The 16623-nt window shown below is 53.8% G+C and overlaps 7 protein-coding genes across 7 annotated transcripts; 2 read left to right on the forward strand and 5 right to left on the reverse strand.

The window, feature by feature from the left end:
• Positions 1 to 685: 685 nt before the first annotated feature.
• PG985_000558 (Short-chain dehydrogenase TIC 32) lies at positions 686 to 1657 on the forward strand (the record flags this gene model as incomplete). Its single annotated transcript, XM_066820327.1, has 1 exon — positions 686 to 1657. The coding sequence occupies one exon, from the start codon at positions 686 to 688 to the stop codon at positions 1655 to 1657; it is 972 nt and encodes a 323-aa protein (XP_066691206.1).
• An 843-nt stretch (positions 1658 to 2500) lies between these two features.
• Positions 2501 to 3085, reverse strand: PG985_000559 (Preprotein translocase Sec- Sec61-beta subunit- eukarya; the record flags this gene model as incomplete). The annotated part of the gene is made up of 3 exons (XM_066820328.1): positions 2501 to 2535; positions 2621 to 2921; positions 3083 to 3085. The coding sequence occupies 3 exons, from the start codon at positions 3083 to 3085 to the stop codon at positions 2501 to 2503; spliced, it is 339 nt and encodes a 112-aa protein (XP_066691207.1).
• Positions 3086 to 3996: 911 nt separating this feature from the next.
• Positions 3997 to 5174, reverse strand: PG985_000560 (uncharacterized protein; the record flags this gene model as incomplete). The annotated part of the gene is made up of 2 exons (XM_066820329.1): positions 3997 to 5007; positions 5064 to 5174. The coding sequence occupies 2 exons, from the start codon at positions 5172 to 5174 to the stop codon at positions 3997 to 3999; spliced, it is 1122 nt and encodes a 373-aa protein (XP_066691208.1).
• Positions 5175 to 5449: 275 nt separating this feature from the next.
• PG985_000561 (uncharacterized protein) lies at positions 5450 to 7964 on the reverse strand (the record flags this gene model as incomplete). Its single annotated transcript, XM_066820330.1, has 3 exons — positions 5450 to 6273; positions 6372 to 6842; positions 6917 to 7964. The coding sequence occupies 3 exons, from the start codon at positions 7962 to 7964 to the stop codon at positions 5450 to 5452; spliced, it is 2343 nt and encodes a 780-aa protein (XP_066691209.1).
• A 1364-nt stretch (positions 7965 to 9328) lies between these two features.
• Positions 9329 to 11364, forward strand: PG985_000562 (uncharacterized protein; the record flags this gene model as incomplete). The annotated part of the gene is made up of 4 exons (XM_066820331.1): positions 9329 to 9498; positions 9554 to 10092; positions 10165 to 10425; positions 10487 to 11364. The coding sequence occupies 4 exons, from the start codon at positions 9329 to 9331 to the stop codon at positions 11362 to 11364; spliced, it is 1848 nt and encodes a 615-aa protein (XP_066691210.1).
• Positions 11365 to 12799: 1435 nt separating this feature from the next.
• PG985_000563 (uncharacterized protein) lies at positions 12800 to 13723 on the reverse strand (the record flags this gene model as incomplete). The annotated part of the gene is made up of 2 exons (XM_066820332.1): positions 12800 to 13419; positions 13711 to 13723. The coding sequence occupies 2 exons, from the start codon at positions 13721 to 13723 to the stop codon at positions 12800 to 12802; spliced, it is 633 nt and encodes a 210-aa protein (XP_066691211.1).
• A 945-nt stretch (positions 13724 to 14668) lies between these two features.
• On the reverse strand, positions 14669 to 16072 carry PG985_000564 (uncharacterized protein; the record flags this gene model as incomplete). The annotated part of the gene is made up of 1 exon (XM_066820333.1): positions 14669 to 16072. The coding sequence occupies one exon, from the start codon at positions 16070 to 16072 to the stop codon at positions 14669 to 14671; it is 1404 nt and encodes a 467-aa protein (XP_066691212.1).
• Between the last annotated feature and the right edge of the window lie 551 nt (positions 16073 to 16623).

Below are 16623 nucleotides of genomic sequence, written 5' to 3' on the forward strand. Positions count from 1 at the left end.
GGCTACGTGGCAGTTCTATATCAGGGCAAATAATTGCAATGCTACTGTTGCCTACTTTTGTAAACGCCTATCCCGTCGTCGTCGTCATCCGCGGGTGTGACACCATCTGGAGTAGCACTGGAAGCCTCGGCCATTGGCCGTGTAAGTGTACGTGCAGCCGGGTATTACACAGGCTTGCGTCAGCTCACTTCAACAAGAGCCAAAGACACCAAAGTAGCATGTGCAGATGCTAACTTCCCTTATTGCCTGAGGTATCGACTAAAGTCCGTTTAAGTCCAGCCTCGATCCGTACATGCATTATATCCCCACTGCCCCATCAGCGACTATACTCTTATCGCCGATATTTACTGCAGTGAGTGGAGAGAATTTCGGATTGTAGATACTGCTTCAAGACAACATGCCAGAAGGGCAACACATGAATCGTATAGTCTTGGCGTTCTCCATTCACGACTGAACGGCATTAAGCCGCTATTAACGGAGAAGAGAATATGCTGCGAGATCTAGAGGGCAAGTATTTCGATGTATTAAAGGCACAACTACCGAACTTCCAACAAGATGTAGTTCATCAAGCTTTCGGTATCATTCCCAAGTGCCCATACACAAACGGCAAGTTCAAGCACCAAACCAAACCAAACCGGAAACCGCAGCCTTCCTTAGCCGATATTCATAACACACCATCATCGTCATGTCTCCTTTTGGCTTCGAGACGCCTTGCGAAGAAGTCGTCAAGGCCTGCGGGGACCGAGTCAAAGGCCGGACGTTCCTCATCACCGGCACCAGCGCCAAGGGCCTCGGCGCCAACGCCGCCGTCGCCCTCTCCCGCGAAGCGCCGGCCCACATCCTGCTCGTCAGCCGGAACCAGGCCAAAGTCAACCCCGTGATCGCGGAGATCGCCGCGACCAGCCCGGGCGTCCAGGTCACCTTCGTGCCCTGCGAGCTGTCCGACTTCGCGTCGGTCCGCCGGGCCGCGGCGGCCATCCTCGCCAACGCCGCCGTGCCCCGGATCGACGTCGTGCTCAACAACGCCGGCGTCATGGCCATCAAGGACTTCACCCTGGACCCCCAAGGCCACGAGCTGACGCTGTCCTCCAACCACCTCGGCCACTTCCTCCTGACCAACCTGCTGCTGCCCAAGATCCTGGCCGCCGGCCCCGGCGCGCGCATCGTCAACGTGACGTCCATCGGCCACCGCGTCGGCCCCTTCCGCTTCGCCGACCCCAACTTCTCCGACGGCGTGGCCTACGACTGCTGGTCAGCCTACGGGCAGAGCAAGACGGCCAACATCCTGTTCACCGTCGAGCTCGCCCGCCGGCTCGGGCCGCGGGGAATCGCCTCCTTTGCCGTCCACCCGGGCGGCATCCTGGGGACCAACCTGGCGAGCCACCTGACCATGGACGAGTTCGGGTGCATCGAGGAGATCTCGCGTCGCAACAACGGCCGCGTGACGTTCACCATGGATCACGCGTTCAAGACGATCTCGCAAGGGACCGCGCCGCTGCTGGCCGCTTGCCTGGACCCGGCACTCGAGGCACACAACGGCTCGTTCGTCAAGGACTGTCAGGTTGGCCAGGCTTTAGAGTATGCCACGGACCCTGAGAACGCCAAGAAGTTGTGGACTTTGAGCGAACAGCTGGTGGGCCAAGTGTTCGACGTCTGAGTTGACGTGAAAATGGTGGCCTTGATCTTGTTCTTATTTATACAGATAGCTCGGTTATTCAAATACGAAGCTGTAATCGACAACTCTGCCCTCTATATCTCATTAGTATTATCATTGTTCAGAAATGTTGCTTTTCTCACGCAACACAGAGCGTAGTTTCAACCATGCCTGTTACACGAGGTCCTCTGTGCATCAATTTGTGCTTGATGGTATAGTGAAGTATAGGCTCTCTCGGCGCTGGAGAAGCCCACGATAGGTTCCCAGTGGAAATGGCTAAGGTCCTGTGAAAGGGGTCAACTTGGTTCTAGATTTGGGCATGAACCTGCAGGCAATACGATGCTCTGCCGACCTGGCTTCCGTGTCACATGCCCTTCAAACCAAGTCACTGTCCTTCTAAGGGGGGCTGGCGCATGCTCTGCAGTCTTTCCGAGAACGCAGCACCATAACAGCTGCCCTTCAGATGTCGTTCCTTCCCCAATTAATACCAGGTGCTTGTGTCGAAATGTAAGAATAGTGCCCCATTCGCTTCGCATCACGTCACTGGCAAGGCCACATACATCGAAAACAGATGTCCGAAACTGAAGTGTCATTGGTTGCAGGAAGGGCTCTCCTGCGGGAGCTATGGTACACGATTTCACCGTCAGGGCAGCGTCTTGCGTCCCCGATCTGCACTTATTAGATGCTGCCCAATGCTTTCTGGTTCAATTCCTCCGTGCTAGAGTATTGAACTTGTCGGCAGCATTCTCGTAAACAGATGTGCATGTTTTTGTTTTCTGGGCCATTTCTTCTGTCGTTGCCCTAGATCACCACTTTCCCACCATTACTCGCCGCCGAAGGGCCACTTTAGCTCGAGAATCGTCGCGTCATCTTGGCAATGACTGTAGTGGTTCCCATGTGTTAGCAAGTCCTACGTTGCCTGGCAAAAGAAAGAAAAGTTTGTTCGTCGAGAGAGGGAAAACGTACTGTGCAGGGCGACGACGCTGAAGATGAAGACCAGAGACAGAACCAGAACGACGACGGGGTCAACCTTCAGGCCGGGCGACTCGTCAGTGTACAGCCTCAGCATGGTGCTGCTGCTGCCGCCAGCGCCAGCGGCTCTCGTGCTGCTAGGACGGGCATTGGCGATCTTCTCCTTCTGGTCGGCGGCGGCTCGTCGGCGGATGGCAGTGCGGGCGCCACCCGGGGGAGGAGGCGAGGACGGGCGACCGGTGCTGACGCCAGTGCTGGCGGGGGTGCCGGCGGGCGATGATGCGCGAGGAGACGACTGCAGTTAAGACAAATGCGTGAGTCAGCGATGGGAGTCATAAGAAAGGCAGGCAATCGGGCCAGATCTGCTCGGTAGGCGCCGGGTGTCGCGCGACACCTGGGCATCGGGATCGCGAAGGGGGTCGCGGGTGTAGTCATCGAGAGTTGTCGCAAACGTACCATTGTGAGAGTGAGCTAGAAGAGAACGGCAACAAGAGAACACGTAGCTGTGGTTGCGGTTTGGCTACAGAAAAAAGAAGATTATCAAGGAACGAAAGATGGAATTGAATACGTGGTCGTGATGGTGTTAGCTGGGTATTGAATGTGAAGTAGACAGACAATCTCCGTTTCCTCGGGCGGTTTCCACAGGCGAATCAGAGCTGTCCTATCAGTGACCTCGATCAATTGAGGCCACATTTTGGAAGCTCAGCATCCCCCATGTCGGGTGCTGTCCACTTCCATCGCCCAAAGACGCTTTAACGTTAATCCGTCAGGCCCAGGCCAAGCCCAGCCCGTGCACAGCGCCCCATTTCCCCCGGTGTCCCACATTCCATTCAGTGGGGTTTTGTTCCTAGGGGCTAATTTAGGGGTCCTCCTACTGGTGGTACAGGTACGATCAGCACCGAGATTCTCTTGAAAATGGTACCTTCCGTCCATCTGCCAACGTCAGTCGCAACCAGTGTCAAGTGCTCATGAAATGGTCTACTGTCCACGGTCCCTTCTTCTTGTACATCGATTACACGTCTGCTCTCTGTCGCATGTCCAACGGGTTACGATGAGAAGAACAACGTTGATTTCCGTATTCATTCCAACATGTAACAAGTCTATTCTATTGTGGCCACCTACGTGCACTTGCCGAATCCTGCTTGACATCCAGCGCCGCAGTAAGTCCCGGGCGACGTTCCACACCAGCCGTAGTTGCTACAGCACGCCGCCGACCCGCACGTGGTCCCAAAGCCCTTCCCACAGCGCCCATCCTTTGACGGGGGAAGAGACGGAGACGCAGCACTCTGAGGAAACGGACAAAAGAATGGGTACGTGTTAGCCTCCGTGCTTGATGAACCGGGCCTACATTGCCTGAGCGCATGAGATGATCAACGACGTACCGAGCACTTCTGTCTTGTGTCTTTAGAAGCAGTATTCAGCGCCGCCTTCAGATTCTGGTAAAAGTTCTTCCCGTTCGCCACATTGGCACTCGCGTACGTCGACTCCCAGATGGCCATGCCGCCGAAATTGGCTCGGCAGTAGTAGGCGTTGGCGATGTTGGAAGCCTGCGCGACGGACAAGTCGTTGCCCGGGTTGGCCGCCTTGGCCGATCCCGGCAGGCCAATGTAGACCCGGGCATTCTTGCTGTACGTCCCCGACAGCCAGGTGCTCCAGGCGTCGTACGTGAACCCCGCCGCGTCAAACGTGTTGCCCGGCTGGTATTTCGGGTTCGCGTCCGCCCAGCGGCGGGCGGAGCACTGCGGCGTGTTGTAGAACTGGACGAAGATCATGTCGAAGGTGGTGGCCGCCAGCATGTCTTTCATGTTCGCGTCCGGGATGACGCACTGCGGCGAGGCCGTGAGGTAAAACGTTCCTGGCACGGTGGCGTAGAGAGAGCGGAGCTTCGTCACCAGGGCCTTGTAGCCTGCCGATGCGTCGGTCGAAGGATATTCAATGTCCAGGTCGAACCCGTCGACAGAGAAGCCGATATTGTTGTAGTCGAACGGCCGCGGAAAACCTCGTTGCACCCAAGCGTCTTGGCGCGGCCCAAACATGGACCAGAGCTGAGTTGCGAAGCTGCTGCCATCGGAGGCCCCATTCAGCTGATAGCCGCCTGTTCCGCCGCCCAAGGATAGGATGATCCTCTTCGTGCTAGTTTGGCGACACGTGTAGAGATCGCGCTGTAGGTTCGGGCATTTCAGCAGTCGGTTGTTCGAAGGAGTATTCTTGCCATTGTACCCTGGTCCTGGGAAAGTCTCGGCATAGCATTGGTTGCCAAAGTCAATGCCTGGAAATCCGTTGGCTTGCTGAGGGAAAAGGTGTACGAAGGACAGGATTATGATGTCGATGCTGTCGTCGGCGCAGTAAGTGCTCAGGGGCTTCTGGTTTGGCCCTTGACCCTAGGTAAACTTGGTTAGGCATATGTGTTCACAGGCATATGACCATCAGCACTTACATAGTATACAGCGACGTTAGTTTTTGCCGCGGCACTGAAAGTCGCGACGGCGCTGTTGCTACCGATCAAAAGGACTATACCGCAGCAGAAGAACCAATAGCCCGTAAACATCGTGGCAGTGGTCTAGTAAGGCCAATAGACATAGAGGGTTGAAGGATAACGATTGTCATGAAGGATCGAAGTTGTTGGCATTCTAATTCATAGTCTTAGGCTCACGTGGGAAAAGGGATGTGTTACTGTTATGATCCTATGGGCTAGACACGAGATTCCTCCCTAGTAACAAATTATTACAACCTAAGACATCGTCTGTCTGGTAAGGGAGACTCATATTATGACCTGGCATGTTGCGCTCCGTTGCATGATTGATCATTGGCTTCTCCTAGACCCTAGTCGTCACTCTCATCTTCGCTGGCTGACTCGGATACCGACTTGGCCCTTTCCTCATCTCGAGCTGTTGAAGCTTCGATCTCGCCCTCGCTGTCGCTCTCACTATCTGAGTGGTATTTGGCTTGCTTGCTCCTCCCCTTGGATCCTGAGCTAAGAGGCGATCTCGAATCAACCTTCTTGCCTGCCTTCCTTCCTCCGCCGGCCAACCCTTTCTTCAACTTTGCAGCCGAGCCGGCCGACAGGAACGACCTACTCCCGATGAGCTCGTCATCCACTTCACTGAAATCATCGTCGCGGAGATCCTCGGCGCGGGCCAGCTCGCCGTCGGACCGGCGGTGCACCGACTTGAGGTATTTGTCGAAGTCGCGAGCCGTTTCGGCCAGCGTCTCGAGGTTCTTGCGCGAGAGTTTGACGACGCGCCACTTCTTCTTACCCGACAGGAAGGCTTCTTCGGGTGTGAGGCCCCTTTTCTGGATCTTGGCGATGCGGTCGTACTGGCCCAGCGCGATGGCCGTCTGGAAGGCGTTGCGAATCTGTCGCCCGTTCCACGTTGACCCGTCCATGTCCGCGTGCGCCTCGAAGTGTTCCTCGGCAAAGTCGAGCAAGTCCTCCCGGTCGAACTCTACTTTTATGTCCTGTCGTTCATTGTCGCGCTCGATCCGATTCAGTGTGCTCTTCCAGATTTCCAACGTTGACTTCAATTTGATTTTGGGGTATCGCAGTGACACGTGGATTCGCGACTTGAAGGCCTCATCGATGACACCCACACGGTTTGTCGTCAGGAATAGAATTCCTTGATAATACTCGAGAGTTCGAAGGAAGACTGTCCTCGCGCACACACTGGTGAGTCATGCGATGCTTCTGGCCAGATCATGGGAGATCCGGCAGGCAAACACTGTGAAGGGGTTGCTTGTGACTTACTTGAGACCATGGCATTGCGATGTGTATCCTTCCAATCTCGCTTCATTAGGAAGACGTCAGCTTCATCCAGGAGGAGAACTGCGCCCCACTTGTCCGCTCGCTTGCTGTGTACGTCCAAACGGGTCTCGATGTCCTCAAGTGACTCTCCTAGATCACCGCACGTGATGGCATAGAGTGGCCTTCCGGTATGAGCGGCTATGGTTTCTGCTGTGCTCGTCTTGCCGGACCCAGGAGGGCCATGTAAGAGAATGATGAGGCCCAGGCCTTTGCCACGGACAAGGTCGAGCTGCGTGGATGGTTTGGGGTTCATCCTCGCATGGTCATCTACATTATCATCGCGTAGGGCATGGTTGTCCACGAGTGATATCAGCAGCTTCCGGTACTTCGATGGGATGGACAAGTCCTGAAAGCCGCTTTCGCGGGCTGCCCAACTCTTGTCTATGGTCTCAACGTTGTCGATCTCGATATTGACTAAACCGTATTGGCGGTCGTGTGTTAGCTGCACGAACTAAACTAACAGTCAGTTCTGTAATGGATTGACGCACCCCACGATCGCGACTTGAAAGAGAACGCCTGAAGGCTATGCTGCATCAGCTGCAGCTTCTCAGGCATGAGGAGCGCTTCCTCTCGGGTCATGAGCTCCTGTGCGTCAGGGTTCTTCTCTATGAACATATCGCTTTTTCGTTGGTCCACAGCATGGTCATGGTGTAGATAGAAGCTTGCGTGGAGTCTGTTGGGTTGGGCTTCCTCTACTTCGGCGAGCACTGGGTTAGTTCTCTTGACTAGGCACAGCTTGGTTCGTAGAAATCTCGATCTGCTGCGAGCATACTCGTCCGTATCAACATAGATCTCGCCTTGCAGGCGCTCGCGGCTGACAATACCTCGCGTATCGTAGGTGACTCCATCATAGCGTCTGTGGCCCATGCAAGTGATGAACTTGCGACCCCGTTCCTTCAATCTATCCAAGATGACTTGGGCATCTTTATGAAACTTCAGTGGATAAAGTGGCAAATCGGAGACGCTCTTGAGGCCGAGGTACTTCCTGATATGCTTACGAGAGCAAAGGGCGCCAACTCCCGTACTGTCCACATTCAGAGAGTAGCAGTCCAAGATAAAGGGCGTAAACGTGCCGATCATGGCGCCGTGCATCGTAGTACCATACCCGTCGGATGTTGAGCTCGTGTATGAGCCAGAACCATCGGCGGCGTCGTACCATCCACGCCTTGGTCCACGACGGCCTATGCGACGAGAGGCCGGCACAACTTTGACCCTACGGTCATTAATCTCGTTCTCGGTCGGGTTTCTCAGACGCGGTTGGCCGCCAGTCACGTTATAGACCATGTAGAGCTGCGGGTTCCCGCGCTCATTCGCCAAAAGCAGGTCTCCAGGGTTGTACAGGTGCCATAAATCAGCGAAGGCGATTCGCTGCAGCGTGGCGTCTTGTATCTGCGCACGGAGGTCTAGGTGTCGCTTCAGAGCTTTCTCTCCAAACTCTACGAGCATGTCTAGATGCGCGACTCGTTTTCGGAGATGTTCCTCGTCACTTAGGACGAAGCCCGGTGCTAGGTCACGAGGGGGAGGTCGAACGCCCATCGGAGCGGGCGCTCTGCCATCGCCAGGCCGAATGACTTCGGGTTGGTATCCTTTCCGTGCTTCGTCCAATGCTTGCTCTGGTATAGAAGAGTCGGAGGCATCCACTTCATCTCGCAAGACAGAAGGACTGGGGATTCTTGAGACTTCCTCTTTTAGCTGACCCAAATGTCGCTTAATATGCGACCAATACTGCGTTAGGATCTATATATACTGTATTGTTAGCAAGCCGGGCAGCTAATGATCTGGGGGCCAAAGGGTTGAGCATGCCTTGAAAGGAGGTTTCAATCTGGTCAATCCGTTGATGTCAGCTGATCTGCCGCGTCGGTCAATAGATCAAGATTGTACTCACATGCACTGGCGATATGGGGAAGCTATCCCAGTCACCTCTTTTAGGTCGTTCAATACGTAGGACGATTCTAAGATGATTATCATTGGCTCGTCGTCTTCCCGTGCTTCTTCATCAATCGTGGTACGATCCCTCCCGTCCAGTTTACCACCCGGACGCGGCGCGCCGGAGTCTTTGTCATAGAAAGCATATAAAACAACAAAGTCGCTAATATTCGGATCGAATGGCTCTTGCTCGTATGCGCTGATCCAGTCTGTGCCTCTCAGTTTTCTGATCTCCGGCTCGCGAGTGATCCATTGCGGCCTTCACTGCTTCATAAGCTTCAGGTGCCTTTGGCACGATCTCGATAGGGATGACACATACCTTATCATTGGCGAGGGTGGAATAGATGATCCTTCACTGGAGTGATCGGATCGGACAGATTGACGTCTATTCACGAATCCGGGTGCAGTGGAAGTCGGACTTGAGCTCCGAGATCCCTTGGTCGAGCCTTGGTGGTTCAGGCATTCCTCAGCCTCAACTTTGGTCTCGGAATCAGTAACCGCCTCAGGATCTTGCTCCTGTTCATGCCCAGGCGCATGCGTTTCTTGAGTCGCTGCCATTTCGGGCAAGAAAGTCGGATACTGTGACTCAGTCTGCATGTCTGCCATGGAAACATATATACTTAAGAGTTGTTTGACGGGGGAAGCGGGCAGGTTTCGAGTGTACAGACAAACATTGTCCCTTAAAGCCGCTCGAGTTCTGCGGCTGAATCTGACAACGTTTCACAGATGCACCCCCGCCCATCTTCCAACATTATGGTGTGTCCATTCAACTACCAGGGTATATATTGTAAGCTGCATTAGTGGCACCATCCCTCCAATGATCTCGTCGCATGCGATTTGGGGGCTGTTTTGCTGGGGTCGCCGCCTACTTCGCACATTGGGGGCGGGAAAGCAATCCACCCCCTCAAAAAGAAAGCATAGCGTGAGGCCACAGGTCAATGGAACTGTCAAGACTTATTATCTCATGAACCGCCATGGGTCCCGAAGCGGCCACTGAGCCTCATCCTGAAGTGCCTGAGTTTATCGTAGTTGGGCTCGAAGGCCACCAACATCCTGCTTTGAACGCTGCCCCTAGATCTGGTGTCATATTCCAGAGTGCATCGATTACTAGTACTCATACTCAGCCGGCCGAAACAGAAGATAGGTAAGATTTCCGATGCTTCTTGGTTTCCGATGGCACAGTTGACCTTCGCCCGCAGCGATGCCACCCGTAATGAACTCTACGCACCATGCTTCAAGGCTGCGGGCGAACTGATCGCAACGGCAAACAAATACTCCAGGAAGCGGTCCCTTCAGCTTCTCAGCATCACCGATGTGCACACCTGGGATGAAGTGGACACGGCAATGTTGGCGGCATGCGATTCGCTCGAGCGCCTCGCGACAAAGGACAAGGACAAATCCGGTTTCGCGGGGAAGATGAAGTCTGCATTTCGAGCTCTCTGCCAGCGTGCGAATATCGGTCTGAACTTCACGAACCTCGTGCCCCAAGAATTTCCAGGTGGTGCTGTGCTGTGCGGGGGTCTCAAGATGATATTCACCGCGCTTCAGTCCTCGAGCAATTATCGAGAGGATGTATACCGAGCCATTGAAGATCTGCCGTTCACAATCAACGACCATGCGGCCTACATCCGGCTTGACAAACAGGACGAAGACCTTCATCGGAGAAACGCGGCGCTCTACGCTGCCCTTTTTGAGCTTCTGGAATGTATACTGAGCTGGTTCGCAAAGAATCCCGTGGGTACGTTAGCGATTCCCATCTCCGTCGTCCTTGATTGAAATAATCAAGGGTAGCTGATGAAGCCACAAACAGCCACCTCTATGAAGATGCTTGTGCAGCCTCAAGGGCTTGCCGAGGCCCTCAAGATGAAACAGGCCAATGTGCAGCGGGCAGCATCGCGGTTCGAGAAGCACGCTCTGTGGCTTCAGAATCAGCGCCACAACGACTCGATTGAGCTCCAGCACTGGATGGCCTACGAACTGTACCGGACGCGAGAAGATGTCAGCGTGATACGTGCCCGGTGTGAGGTGTTGGAGTCATTTACACAGTTCTTGCAGCAGGCTCATCAATCATGTGGGTAAAATTTCCCGTTACCCAACGAGGTTCTGTGTCAGTGCTGATCAATTGGGTCCAGATACATTGGCCGCCTTGCTGGATCCCGATTCTTCCCGGGCCCGTAAGAGAACGAGGAGGCGCAGTGCTGCGGAACTACGCGACACATTCTTGAGAGATGCAGAGTACGAGTCGGCCCTGATCGAGCAGGATGTCGGCCACATCCTCCGCCTCCGACCGGGTTCCAGGCAAGAGCTTGATGAAGACCGCGTGGTGGAGCTGCATAGCCACCCACAGTTCCGAGCGTGGCTCTCGATCGATGAGTCGTCCGTTCTATTCGTACAGGGTCATTCCGATACGCCGCAAAATAGAGAGATCGCCTTCGTCGCCGCACAAGTCACGGAGATGGCCAAAAGGATGCACTTGAATCCTGCCGAGGCAAGTATTCGCGTCGTTCCTCTTGCGTTCTTCTGCAGCGAACACAGCACTTCGCGACGCGACAGGCTCGGACATCCGAATGCTCTGATCTGGATGTTGCTGCTGCAACTCGTTGAACATTATCAGGAGTTCTCAAGCTCGAGATTAGAGAACGGTCTTGCAACGACGGGAAGTGGTGAAACTGAGAAGGTATGCGCAGCCTTCGAAAGCCTTATCAGTCATCTCTCGAGCAACGTCATCGTCTTTGTGATATTGGAAGGCGTTGAATCGTTTCTGCATTATTCTATGAGGGGCGAACTGATCGATGTTGTTGGGTTTCTGTCGCGACTACCGGCTGAAACACCGGGGAAATCTAAGCTCAAGGTTCTATGCACCAGCACTACCTCCGCAGACCTTCTGGACGACTTGTTTCGGGAAGACCAAATTTTGAGAATGCCCAATACCTCTCGTGCGACCAGTGGTCTACGGAATGTAGAAGCGATGGCTAGTCTGCCTGAAATTGCCGCTTCGTCTGGGCGTTGACAAATACGTGAGAGCACGATAAGGACTTGTTTCAACGGAGATGTTAAATGGCAGTTTTGATTCTCACCAAGTTGTTGAAGGGGGCAACTCTCGGTCTATGGTATTGTTACGTAATAAGCGCTTAGCCTGGGGAAAGGGGGATTGCCAACATATTCAAAAGGTGGAAGGAACGCCCAAAGCCTTGTCGAATTTCGGCAATCAGATCGCCTTGGTTTCAGCTAAGTTTTGAGCAGGTCAAGCACACCAATCCATCATCCTGATCCTCGATTGAGCAGGGCAGCGGCAAGTTGAGTGCAAAATATGGAAGCGAAGATCATTATAGGTTGCTAGTCTTAAGAGTTACCTAACTACATCCTATCAAATATATAACTTACCTACCTAGCCTTCATTGTAACGAGGCATCGAGGGAACTGTACAACAAGACACTGCTGTTAGGTCTAGTAGAGTTAAGAAGCGGTTGGGATCTTTGGACATGGTGTTACAAATTGTCCCTCGAGATATCATTATTGGGGCCCTCCAGCTCCTTGCACACTGCTCTTGCTTCTGCTCTTCTTGCTCCTGCTCTTGCTCAGTCCTGCAATCCGTACTCAACCTCAAACCAGTGGTTTGGACAACTTTATGTGCCTCTCTCTAAACTATAACTCTTATCTGTAGGCTGTAATTCATACGAAGACAACAAACATACAGGCACCAACTTGAATACATAGGTAGGCTTGATCTCGGGGGAAATCGAGCTTGTTCATTCGCTTACTGCTGGTCACTTTCAGATACCGACACCAATCTCTCGCACGCGCTTAGGTGCCTGGCTGCGCCGACTCCAGTCTCCTACAGCGCCGACATGGCCAGATGCTGAAAATGGGCGAATTTGCGAGCTTCAAGCTGTGGATTTCGAGTTTCGGGCTCCACTGCTTGAGCAAATAAACTTGCGCATCGGTGGTTATCGTAAACTATACTCTTCCTATCCGACGTTCTCATTGGTCAAAGCCCCGATACCAGCCTCCCCTATCCAGTCTGATAGGTGAAGGTGAAATTTCTCTGTGTCGAGTCGATTGCACTGTACGAGTCCACCGCTGTGCTCCACCGCCCATTTTCCACAGATATAAATACCCCCTTCTCTCCCACTCTCTCTCTCTTTCTCTCCATTCCTTCTTCCATTCCTTCTTCCATTCTTTTACCAATTCACAACACCACACCTCCCATCTCACGATATCGACACTCAGAAGTTTGGGACTCCTAGCGGCAGATCCTGATCCCAAGTACCCTGCCACCAAGACCTCCTGCCCCAAGCGATCCTCGGACGTTGGGATGGAGGCCATGGGCTACGATCCTCGGACGAGTCCATGGGGTATTTAGGTTATGGTGAAGCTGCTGGGATCCCTTCTTCGCCCCGGCTAAGGTCTGTTCATCCCCCTCCCCTTTCTTTTGTGCTCACGTGTTACAGGTTCGGCAGCTGGGGTAATTGTACTAGCTTTTCGTTCTCCCTTCTTTCCCCATTCATCAGCCGCCAGATCGTGGACCCCGTTGCCAGGGAGGATTCGTCCTCCCCCAGAGGCAGCCACGGGGCCCACGATCTTGGCTGGCGCAAGATGCTTGACAACCGACCTTTGTGTCGTTGTCCTTGAGGTTTCCCTTGCTTCGTGGACCCCGTTGCCGGGGAGGATGTGTCCTCCCCCAGAGGCAGCCACGGGGCCCACGATCCTGGCTGGCGTAACACTTCCTCATTCATCGGCCGCCAGATCGTGGACCCCGTTGCCAGGGAGGATCGTCCTCCCCAGAGGCAGTCGCGGGGCCCACGATCTTGGCTGGCGTAAGATGCTCGGCAGCTGGCCTCGTTTTCGTTGTCGTCGTGGGCGTCGTTGTCGTCGTCGTCGTCGTCGTCGTCGTCGTCGGGGTCGTGGGCATCGTCGGGGTCGTGGGCGTCGTCGGGAGGTCGTCGTCCTCGGGTAGACGTCGTCTTCGAGGTGGTCGTCGTCTTCGAGGGGTTATCGTCTTCGAGGGGTCCGTCGTCCTCGGGGGGTTTATCGTTTTCGGGGGGTCGTTGTCCTCGAAGGGTCCCTTATCCTCGGGGGGGTTCGTCGTCCTCGAAGGGTCGGTCGTTCTCGAGGTAATCGTCGTTCTCAGGGGGTCGTCGTTCTCGAGGGGTCGTTATCCTTGGGGGTCGTCGTTTTCAAAAGGGTCCGTCGTCATCGGGGGGTCGCCCTTGGGGTCGTCCTTGGGGTCGTCCTTAGGGTCGCCCTTGGGACTGCAGCTGACATCGCCTTCATGGGTTACGACGACTCTTGGTGTTGGCGTTTCCCCTCCTTTTCCCTTCAATTTTTCATGGTGCCCTTTCGTTCCAGGAATAACCTTTGGGCGACATACCCACGAGCCCACTTCCCCAACTTTGATTCCCAACAGCCCTCAGCACTCTCAAAGCGACGCTATTCCCGCCCTTTCCACCCATTCATTATGCTCATCTTCATTCCAATCCGAATTCCCACTGCCATTCCCATCCCCACCTCCATCCCCAACAACACTGCTTTTATTAGGGTCGCTGTCACGTGCCACAACCCATCTTAAAACCAGAACCCGCACACACCTGCAAGTCATGCGTGACCCACCTTGTTCATAGTATAATAGATAGTGACATAGTATAATCAATTCAAATATTTAATTAATGCACTCTTTCTGTAAGTGTAGTAACCTTGTGATGTACCGAGTCCCCATCCATAGCAAGCATTAGGTAGGTATATTACGTTGCCTGTCTAGGATGCAAAATGGGCTATAATATAACACACGCCCCCCAGGCCACGTGTACTATAATATTCGACGCCATACTATGCACAAGTAGACTCGCTCTATCATCTCACAGTGTTGTGCTACATATGAAACATAACCGACCAATGGGCCCATTGTACATTTGCCATCCATTTCCCGACAGAGCGCATGCTATTGCTGTTATTATTACCCCAGGGCGGGATCTATCAATGGATGTTTAGCGCTGCGCAAGTAGTCCAGTGATGTTCAGTCATGTTTGGTAATTAATTATGTAGTATGCGACTGTAGTAACAAACGAGAATGAAGCATCCGCCGTAGATGCCAGGGGTATAATGATATAATATATAATAATACATCGGAATCACATGTCCGCCATGTTAAAATCAAAACCAAACACATCCTCTCTTTTGCCAATCCCGTCGCTCGTGGGTATAATCAAGATGTCCATCATCCAAAATGCATGTTTCGCAACATCCATCCGCTAATTATTCACAATCGATTCTTTTTTGTTTCTTTATCCTACATCTCTTCAGGGCCAATTCCTTGATTAGACGTCCATCCTCTGTCTTCGATCATGCACAGGGGAGGGGAGGGGAAGTGTTTCTTCCCCCGAGCGCCGCACACTGCTGTCGAGAGTCGAAGGCGTATCTCGGCCTCGGGATCGGCCGGCGGAGATGGTGATTGTGTTGTGCCAATTGGTGTTCGGCGTCATGAGTCGGCGGTCGTCGCCTTGTTCGATCTCGCTCCGCGACAGTGCCGAAAACTGTATTCCATCGACAAAGACCTTGTCTTCTTCCCTCGCCTCCTTGTTCCGCCACGGCGGGGTCAGCTGCTGTTTCCAGTACGCGGACCCTCGGCTACCAGCTTTCGACTTCGAGGCGTCCGACTGCGTGTTGTTTTTCGAATCGTCATTGTACGACTTGACCCCCGAGTTTGGCGGCTTCCCGTACGCTCCGTAAGCACCCGTCGCCCTTCTCATCAGAGAGCCGTCGAAGACTCTAGGCCAGAAGCGGACGAGGATCATGCGCATCGTCGGCATACACGCACAAATAATACCGATCGTGATCTCGACCGTCGAGTAGAGGCAAACGCCGTAATAGTCCCAGGTCAGATTCGACGAGCCGCGGAACTCGATCAAGGACGATAGGCGGACGACGCTGATGATGGTAACAAAGGTTCCTACGCAGAACATGAGGCCCACGCCCACCTTCTTCTTCCAATGCAAGTTGAGGGACCTGAGCTGCGACATGGGGATCGCAAGCATCCATACGTCCATCGTGATACTGATGGCGGCGTTAGCCCAGGCAATGGCACTCTGGTTGGCACAGTGGCCCTCGCCAGTCCCCTTCCAGGCGGTCCAGTTCTCGCTGATAGGAGTGCACTGGAAGATGCCGACCAGGACGAACGCGATACCGAACAAAACATCAAACACAATGGTCGCCCAGAGAAGCCGCTTCATGCCCTTGGCTGGAAAAATGCGCAGGTAGAAGAACAGGATTGACAGCTTGAGCAGGAAGACTTCGGAGAAGTAACAGATGGTGATGGCGTAGAAGCCCTTGGCGAATCCCTCGATCTGGTCCGGGGTCAAGGTCCATATATCCTTACCCAACCCATTGCGCGTGAGCAAGTGAACGTTGATGATGGCCGATGGGACACAGTTGAGCAGTGCCAGAAAGATAAAATAGTCGTCGAGGCCAAGCTCCACCGTCGTGCAGAGCTTCTTGTAGGCTAGTCTAATGATGACGAGGAGACAAGAGATGGCCATGAGCGTGCAGGAGATGACGTTGTACATGGATCGTTTATCCCGAATCGGCGCGCCGCACATGGTCTGGGTGACGTTTTTGGCGACTGTTTTCCATTTGGTCAGTTGGGGGAGCTGGTCTCGAGGCAAAACGGATGTCGACAGAACGTACCCAAGGACTGCTCCACGGTGCAGGTTGTTGCGATGCATATTTGGGCGTTGGCCACAAACTCGGCATTCGTGCATTGACATCGGGTATCGGTCATCCCACACGGCGAGGCCTGGATGGCTTTTGAAAGACATATTTTCTGTATAGGGGGTCAGCAACGGTCAAGATATACCTCTCTCCGAATCCCGTATACGGAATGGATAAAGGGAGTGTCATGGCCAGATACGTACTGCACATGGCGCCAATGGTGCAAGTAACTTTGCCTGCTGTGCTAGAGCAGAGTCTTGCGCGGCACTCGGGCCAACGAGGGCCAAGCAGCAGAGCAGGAGAGATGATATGAACCTCATGCTGTAGAGTCTTCTCGCAGGCGCATCCCAGGGAGTCGAGTGTTGTCGGAGCAGAGGAGGCGCCCTCTCTGCGTGGTCGAGGCTAATTACCCTGGGGAAGACAAGGAAGAGAGAGACAACCGGCCGCCAAGTACCCGGAGACCAGAGTGCATCTGTTCATCGAGGGGAACGACTAATGAAATATGCCCGTCCTGCTGGCTTTAAAAGATCCGATCAACGTGGAAGAACGGGTCCCATACCAGTCC

The sequence above is a fragment of the Apiospora marii genome (genome assembly GCF_038362585.1).
Source record: "Apiospora marii strain CBS 49790 chromosome Unknown utg000001l_segment0_segment0, whole genome shotgun sequence".
Classification (NCBI taxonomy): domain Eukaryota; kingdom Fungi; phylum Ascomycota; class Sordariomycetes; order Amphisphaeriales; family Apiosporaceae; genus Apiospora; species Apiospora marii.